The 9,056-nt window shown below is 29.7% G+C and overlaps 1 protein-coding gene across 2 annotated transcripts in view; it reads right to left on the bottom strand.

The window, feature by feature from the left end:
- The window catches only part of LOC107439678 (TD and POZ domain-containing protein 5-like), a 64,250-nt gene extending 55,499 nt beyond the window's left edge, over positions 1–8,751 (bottom strand). Inside the window, exons 1-2 of one of the 2 annotated variants that reach the window (XM_071186881.1) lie at positions 7,576–8,751; positions 3,503–4,413 (exon numbers count right to left, since the gene is read on the bottom strand). In XM_071186881.1, coding sequence (XP_071042982.1) covers positions 7,579–8,640 — 1,062 coding nt within the window. In that variant the 5' untranslated portion in view covers positions 8,641–8,751 and the 3' untranslated portion in view covers positions 3,503–4,413; positions 7,576–7,578. Of the gene's footprint in view, positions 1–3,502; positions 4,414–7,575 lie in introns of those variants that run through there. The other variant, XM_071186880.1, reaches the window with a different exon arrangement.
- Positions 8,752–9,056: the final 305 nt, after the last annotated feature.

Here is a 9,056-nt window from a genome sequence, read left to right as displayed (position 1 = left end):
GTCTCCATAACATACTCTAGACTCCATGAACGCTCCCTAGTGTAGAAAACACCATCCATACAACTGAAAAGAGGAGGAGAGGGAAGGGAGAAGGGCTAAAGACATGAAACCGGTCTCTCCCCAGATGGCGTATTCGAGTGTTGCGATCGCGAATCTTTGAGAAAAATATATTAGTGATAACAAATTCATTTTTTCTTCTATTATATTTATTTCTTGACCATTCTAGTTTTGCATTACTTGTTAATGAATATATATTTCCAGATATTTAAAGCTGTTTTATATAATAAAGCAAAATATCATGATTAGTTTCAGTTTATCTCATTTATTTTAAATTTAGTTGATAGAAAGTAAAACTTCTATCATATATATTAGTTTCTGTTCCTTATTGCATATTTTTCCTATTTAAATGTTTATTTTAAAATGCATCCATCATCTCAGTAAGTTTTATATTTAAATATTAACAAAATTAAAGAGAAAAATAAAAATCTGCTTAGTACAATTTTTATTGTTTTTCTTCGAAATATTTTGGAAATCATATTTTTGAAAAATTAATTGTTACACACTATTTTTTTCCCCCTTGCCCAGAGTGAGTTTTGATTTTTTAAATTTAAAAAAAAAAAATATTTAGCTTGCTTTAAGCTTCATTTTTCATGTTAATAGTGAAATTAACTGACTTTAAATATATAATAAACTTACTGTTATAATGAATTTTCACAAGAGAGCAACTTTATCTTAATATAATAAGATCTTTTAAAATTTTAATTTGATAGCATTTCAAATGCATGAGATGGCATCTTTGAAATGTCTCTCATTGTAAGCTTAAATGTAAATGACAAACAGTTAAAATAAGTTTAAAATTTGATTGCTAGAATTTAGAAAAATTAACACAGCCTCTATTTTGATAGAGATGGTGCAATGTTTATGAGCAAATTGACTTCAACTGTGTAATAAATATATTTTCATACTGAAATTTTTCACGAAGGCTAAGTTGTTTACATGAAGAAATTTTAAAGTGAAACTTCCTCAGTTCCTCTAACAGAAATTGAAAATAACCATGTGTTAGATAAGACTAAAAAGATCAAAATCCAGCTGTGAGATTTTTTTCGTAGATGCAGGTTAAGCATTTATATATATATATAAAAAAAAAAGAAGTTAGTTAATTTTTATTACTGAACATATTGTAAGATATTTTTATACCAGCCACCTTTGGCGTGAAGTTAAGTCACCTTTCAAAATTCTCTTGTACACTATATAAACTTTAACGGTAATCAAGTCGAATGCAGAGCACAACAGTATTTAATATTTTAATACTTCAAACCCACCTCTAATCCTAACAGCATAATTAGTTTTAAAGAATATATTAACCAAATTTTTTTTTCACCTTTTAGCTGTTGCCCCAGTTGAAAGTACTTAGATCACAATTTTAACAAAATAGTTAACACAGAGGAAAAAACTCTGGAAAAATTAGATTACTGTAAGGTAAAAAAATCCCTCCTAATACTGGATAATAAAACCAAAATATATAGTATTTATATATTTCACTTCAATTTTCCCATTCACAAGATAAGGATTTTCTGAAAATTCTGGTTTTCAAAATTACCCACACACAATTAATAAAAAATACTTAACTGAAAAGCGAGTTTAAGTGAATAAATTAATTTTAGACCATGCTCTAAGGTATCATGAAAAAATTATCAAACTTTACCAAACTTAATTACATATTATAAAACCATATTTTATTTATGGTGTTTATTTCTATAAAATTACAAGATGACTCTAAATAAATACTTAATGCATAACTAACTGTAAAGCTTAGTGCCAAATATTTTTATTAATTTACAAATAGCACATGGACAAACAAATTTGATTAATTACGAGGAGAAAAAAAAGGGCCATTCGGTTTAAAGTCTGAGCATCCACTGCCTGGTATGTGGAGGTGCTGCAAGTTTTTATATAGTTAACATTTCTGTATGAAAAGCTACTTGTTGAATTCTTTTTTTCAAATTTTTTTTTTATTTTACCAGTTATTTGAAATTCTATTTTAGCATTAATAGTATTAGCAATAGAAAGAAAATAGTTGTCAAGCCACTTTTCTTGAATTCTACTGTGAAGCACTTATGCTGTTTAAAATTTACTTTGAAACACTAAACAGTGTTGCTAATATATAGAGAAATACCATGGTGCCACATGGGAGAAATATTTATAAATAGATAACATACTTACCTGAAATGAGTTTGTGTTAAAAAGAGGGAAAGATATTTTAATTTTGCTACAAGTGGGAGCTTTAGTATTTATTCCATTACAACTATACAATTATTGTATTTAAGTAAAAAAAAATGTTTTAACACAACAATATAATTTTATTGTAAAATATATATATAAAACTGAAATTTTTTTAAAAAAAACTAAGAAACAAAAATGTTGCAACAAAACAAGAGATGAACTAATGATAAAGCGCTTTTATTTGTTTACATTCAAAAAAACGAAATTCACTAACATTGTAATCTGCAGATATTGTTATAATAAAAAATTTTCTATGTTGGACAGAAATATTTAAATTTGTGGTAATATAATTACACATAGTGACAGCAACCTTTGCCATCAAGTTTAAAATCGTTTAAGATAAACTTAACTATTGTTTGCAATTATTGTGAAATAATGGTGCATACAAAGTTAAATCTCCCTGTCATAACTATTAAATTGTATTTTTCAGAAATTTTTTAAATCAAACTTCTAAAATAAGTTTAAATATTAACCCGAAAGTTTAAGATGACACAGGCAAGTCAATAATTCACTTATTTCAGTCATCTTTTTAAAAAAAATTTGCCAAAAGTTAGATTTAGTAGTATAATTCAAAAAAAAGTAAATAAAACAACAGTTATTAATAAGTGTTTCAGAAATTTTCAAGTTAGTGTTATAAAAAATAAATACTTATATTACATATAGATCAATAATCACGTAATAAATACCGTGAATTAAAAAATAATTATCATTAAGAAATAGAAATCTAGAAACAAAAAGTAATGAACTAATAAGAAATGCAAATAGAAGTCGATTTTTTTAAAATTTTAAACAGAATCATAGCTTAAATTAAAAATTTACCAATAACATATAAAATCTTCATATTGTTCAAAATTATCATGTCATAATATAATACTAAAATGTTTATTATATTGTGATATTCAGAATTTATTTTAGTTAACAATTATGAAAGAAATATAATTGTTAAAAACCTTTGGCATTAAAAGCCTAGTTCTAATAACACAGGCCAATAAACAACGACCTTTGTCGTTGTGCTCTATTGATGATCCTTTTTCACAAACTAAACTCTTATATAATATCATCTGTTATTAATCTAAGACATTGATTTGCACGTGTGCTGAAGGAGGTGCAGATCAGGATAGATTTCCATATCATCACTACTACGTTGTGGTTATCAGAAGTGATTTAATATTATAAAAAGTAATAGAAATAGTACATACAATACAAATTATAAGCATAATACATTGAAGGCCTAGTTTAACAACTTAGGTCAATCCCTTTAATGAAACTCATATGATGTATAATACAGTAAAAACTAAAAGCATAATTTGTTATTAAGCTAGGATAATATTCATCGTTCCAAGTCTGTTATGGAATATAGAAAGGATATATGAAAAATTTATAAAACAAAAGAAATATATTTAACAATCAAATATTGATTGGATTTGTTTATTTTAAAACCAATATACATTGGACGAAAATGTTTATGAATGCATATAAAGCAATAAATCTTCTACTGATTTTAAAGTTCTATCGCTATTACAAATTTAACAATGCTTTGGATTGTTGTTTGATTTACAAAACAATATGTTTATTGAAAATCACAAGTCTAAATTCTTTCTATGTGAATCTATCATGTAAATGTAATCACCAAACATATCAAAATTCAGATGAATTCTTAGTTTTGAAAACAAAAACATACGAATAAAACGTTCGCGCGCAGGTCGTCGGGCTACCGAAGCGGGGGTGCCACCCCTTCCGCAGAGGATCAAAATTGTGATGGCATGTCTTCGGATCATCCTCCGGGATGTTTCCCAGACCGTCGCCAATAGCCCATTGTGCAGCTCTAGTGCGATGTAAAGTAACAACAACAACAACAGAAATAAAACGTTTACGAATGATATCCATTGCTATAAACAGCATCAAGACGATTCATCTACAGAATACATTTCCAATAATCTATATATATATTTCTCTTACACGGCACCAAAAAAAAAGCCTCATTACAACTACCCGAATGACAACGTTAGAAAATCGACCAATGATTGCTGCTAAAAACGTCACATGAGGTGGCTCAACATATAGCGCTTTTAGAAACGGAAACAATAACCAGAGTGAGGATTATCAGGTTGTTCAATTCAGATTCATGCCCTAAAAACATGATAATATTTAAATTAAACTCAATTAGGAATTAATTAGGCTGGCCTTCTCCATGACTATAAATAAGTCACAAGATCAGATTTTAGAGAAAACAAGTTTAGTATTGACTAAACAAGTTTTTAGTCATTGACAACTTTATGTTGGTCTGTCAAGAGTTAAGTCATTTGACAGCCTTTCAGTAATTGCTCCAAGATGCCAAATCTATAATTGTGTTTCGCTTAGTGTTAATTTCTTAGAGCTTTGCGGAAAAAAATGTTTTTTGGAAAAAATTTAATTGAAACTTCTATTGGCAGTAGGCAAGGGGAACTGCCAAAATCAAAACTCCCCGATTAGAAATGCAGCATGGCGACCTCCACGTGGTATTTCTCGGGTAATGCTAACAGCCATGCATTTTAATTTATTGTATGTAAAACATCCTTATTTTGTTCTAAAATGTTATGTACTTTATCACAAATGTTAATTAATATAGAAATTGATTTCAATAATGCTGATCACCAAAAAATATTTCATTTGGCGATAAAACAAATTTTTGTGTTCTTGAAAATGAAAGACTTTTTGAGGGTTATTATCTCACAAGGAAAAGTTAGGGTTTAAAGTTTATATTTTTAAATAATAAAATTTTTTTCTAAAACTTTCAGAATTTCTAGCATTAACTAATTTATTATACACATTTAGTTGAATTTAGGTGAGTAACTGCAATATTTGATAATTTATTTTGCTAATATGTTTCTCATTTAGCTAATGTTTTGATTTTTTCACCATGTACAATCTAAATAGCTAATATACTTTTTTAAAAGCCAATAAGAACATTGATAGAATTCTTCTACATAAGTACAATACTATGTCTTTGATGATAAAATGCTACGTCTTTGATGATAATATACTATGTCTTTGTGCTAGAACATTGTGTTCATTGGCGAGCGAGCCACGGTTCACGACAAAGAACCACACAGAATTGCGTAGCAATTCTAGGGGGTTAGCGAGCAGGGGGCGGAGCCTCCTAGTAACTATTATATTTCAACTTAATACAAGAAAATTTATTTCCAATGATAAAACAAGTTTTTATAACAAATTTATAATATCCATTCAAAAATACAGCAAAATTATGACAATCTCAACAGCAGTCTAATAAAGTTTGTATACAAATAAGGGTAATGACGTCATGCGAACTGGCCAAACCGACCAGAAACCTGGTGCACTTCGTGCGTAACTGGTGTCACTGGTTTGAATATTGGAATGGTTGGTGCGGCAAACCAGTGTAACCGCTGACACCGGTGCGAATATTGGAACTTGCCATTGGTCAATTTAGGAATTTTAACTGGGTGGAGTGAGCTTTCGTGATGTTATTGTTAATTTACGTCGCACTAGAGCTGTACAATGGGCTATTGGCGACGGTCTGGGACCTGCGCATGAAGTCGAGCACTTTACGGTAGCACAGTTTAACGAGGTCCAATACCGCACATCCTCGGTCCCTACACAGACTGACCGCAGCCAGTGATGCTTGACTTCCGTGATCTTAACGATCAGTCCACTGCGGAACTTAGCTTTCGTGAAGAAGATTACTTTAAATTCCATCAATCTTCTTATAACCCTATATTGATTTTATAATCCGTAAGGCCTGTTTACACGGTCCAAGTTCTTGAATCCGAGAAATTGGAGGGATTTCTCGGTCCAAGAAATTGGATGATTCATTGACACTATCCAAGTTCTTGAATGTCACTGATTGGTCGGAGGAAAAACTTGCACATACGCATTGTACATATTCAACATTATAAAGTCATACATATATGACTTTAAAATTACTGAATAAATTCATATAAAATCACGATAACACAAATAAACCGCAGCAAATCAATTTATTTGAAAAATATATGAAAACAGACAACAAAATGACATAATTTGCTGCCTACTTGTTGACGTCACAAAACCTACGACGCTGATTGAAGGGAGAAAAAACTTGGCTGGAAAGTAGAAGATGCTCTACTATCGTCCAAGAAGTTGCACCAAGTTCTGGGATGTTTGTTTACACGATCCAAGCTCAAAGCAAAACAAGTTTCCATCAATATCAATCAATCTCTGTCCAAGAAATTGGATCGTCTAAGCAGGCCTGTACTGTACCAAACTTATTTGCCAAAGTAAACTTCTTTTTGGCGTTGTTTAAACCAGGGCATTTGTTAGAGGAACCCATTTTCTGGATTTTGTTGCGCGGGATTTCATATTTTAGCATCATAAAAGCTTTAATTATGTTTCATCAGGTAATTCTTTTTAATAAAAAACTTATAACGTGTATGTTTTAAAGCATTATTATTAACACAAAATTTCACATAGAAAATCTAAATTTTATAAACTAAACTTTATAACATTAGTAACCATTGCACTATTCGATAAGTAAAATATATTAAGCGTGATGCCATGTATATAAATAACATTGTTTAAAATAGTAATAGTCAAGCAATAAAAAACAAATTTCTCTAATAAAAGTTTTGAATTGAAAATTGATTCTTTTATGATACGAAATATATTTCATTCATAATTGGAAGAATAATTATCTAAATAAATTGCAATAAAAAAAAGAGTTTAGAAAAACCCGTATTTTAGTAAACATCTAGAACATGATGGGTAATTATTAAATTAAACTACTGAAATAACTGTTTGAACAATAAAATCCAAAACTATGGAAAACAAATTAAACAACTTCCAAAAATTAAGGAAAATGTTATATAAAATTAAAAAAGGTCTATTGTATTTTCAGTGATTTATGACGGAAAAAAGGCAGTAATTGTACCATATTTCGCAATTTCTAGCAAAAATTAGAAATATAATGGTGCCCTAATAAAAAAATATTACAAATTGATTACACTGAATCAAATATTCTTCCAAGATTTGCGACCATACATGAAATAAATTTTATTTCGTTAAATAAAATAAGTAAATCTTTTAAATTACATTATTAACATTAAAATTAACTTTGATGATAAGTACTATTTACTTTTTAAAAAATATGAGATTAAAATCGATAATTAATCAATATATGAAAAAAATACAGTACATTTCAAAAAGAATTTTTGACCACGCTAAAAAAACAAATATGCTAGTCCCATAAATAATTTTAAAAAAACTTTTTGTTGAAAAAAACTTTTATTTTAATCTTACTTTTTATTTGAGTTTTGACATATCATCCAAAAATAAGGTAACCATTCTCAAAACATCTGAGGCTATTTTGGGATGATCTTCGCATATTTTCAACCATTCTGGCTTTTTACTCACTGCAGAAAAATGTTGCTTAATAAATTCAACCGCCTTTCCTTTCAAAGTTTCATCCTTAAACAAATAGGACATCTCAAGAAGTGGACAAACAGTACCTTCATTTAATTCAGCCTCCAGTATGTCCCTACAATCATCTTTAAGAGCATCAACCGCATACTTATCTGCAAGCACGTACAGATTACGAACCATATCATAACTTTTGTCACCGATTTCACTGCAGTAGAGACATTTCAAAAAATTATCAAAAACAGAGGCATCTACATCGGTAATTTGGATGGTTTTCGTGTTGGATTCCAAGCAATCATTGTCAAACATACCTGTAAAAACAGGAGAGTGAGTCACGAGCACTAGTTTGTGGGCGAGAAGAGAGACACCACCAACAGTAATAGTTACGTCAGACATCTTTTTGGACTCATATAGGTGTTTAAAGTCCGAGCATAAATAACAACGTCTTTTACGTGGGATATTTATTGCAGGAGTGATGGTCCGTTTTGGAGTAACAGGATCGCGAAAGTACATTAGAAATGTAAATTCTATTTCAATATAATCGTGTCTACTTTTGTACTTCATGACTTCATGAGCAACCCTTAAAGTTCCTTTTTGTGTAAAAAGACGAAACAGCAAAACTCTGCCATGTTTAACATAAAGCTTTTCAGAATCTGAATGAAATATACATTCATCTATACCTTGAATTCGAATAGCAAGATAAGTAACTTTTAAGTCTTCCGGTATCGTACCATCAAATTTTAAATAGAATACAGTAACTTCTCTTTCGCTATCATTTCCTTCACTCTCATAAGAAATGATACAGCATGGATTATAAACTTTCCCAAAGCGATCAACAAATACTCTTCCCTCAAAAGGCCAAAATTGTTTACTGTACCTATCATTCCTACGGGTAGTAAAATCTTCTATATTCCATTTAAAGTCATACATGATTTTAGAGGCCATGTTTCGCAAATTATCCGTCGAAATAAAACGAGATTATACTTGTTTGCCGCCAAGGGCACTGTTGCCAGATTTAAAGATTAAAAAATAGCGAATGTGAGCTCCAAGGCTGTTGCTTGGAGCTCACATTGCTTACCATTGCTTTTATCTTATTTTTCAGGTTTACTAGAATGGCAATTGGGTATAATATGAAAAAAACACAACTACTTCGATTTAGTAGGAACAACATATGACGCAATGCTAAACGAATGGAATTTAATTGTTGTTTATTTAGTTATTGTTATTAGTAGTTGTTGTTATTTGTTTTAGTTGTTGTTGTTTATTTAGTTGTATTTAGTTTCAATAACTTTTCTTTATAATGCAATAAAATCTGGCGAGCAGCTATTTAAACGATCGAACACTTCGTTTGTTTATTTGTG

Source organism: Parasteatoda tepidariorum, chromosome 10, assembly GCF_043381705.1.
Source record: "Parasteatoda tepidariorum isolate YZ-2023 chromosome 10, CAS_Ptep_4.0, whole genome shotgun sequence".
Taxonomy (NCBI): domain Eukaryota; kingdom Metazoa; phylum Arthropoda; class Arachnida; order Araneae; family Theridiidae; genus Parasteatoda; species Parasteatoda tepidariorum.
This window is presented reverse-complemented; position numbering and strand designations above follow the sequence as displayed.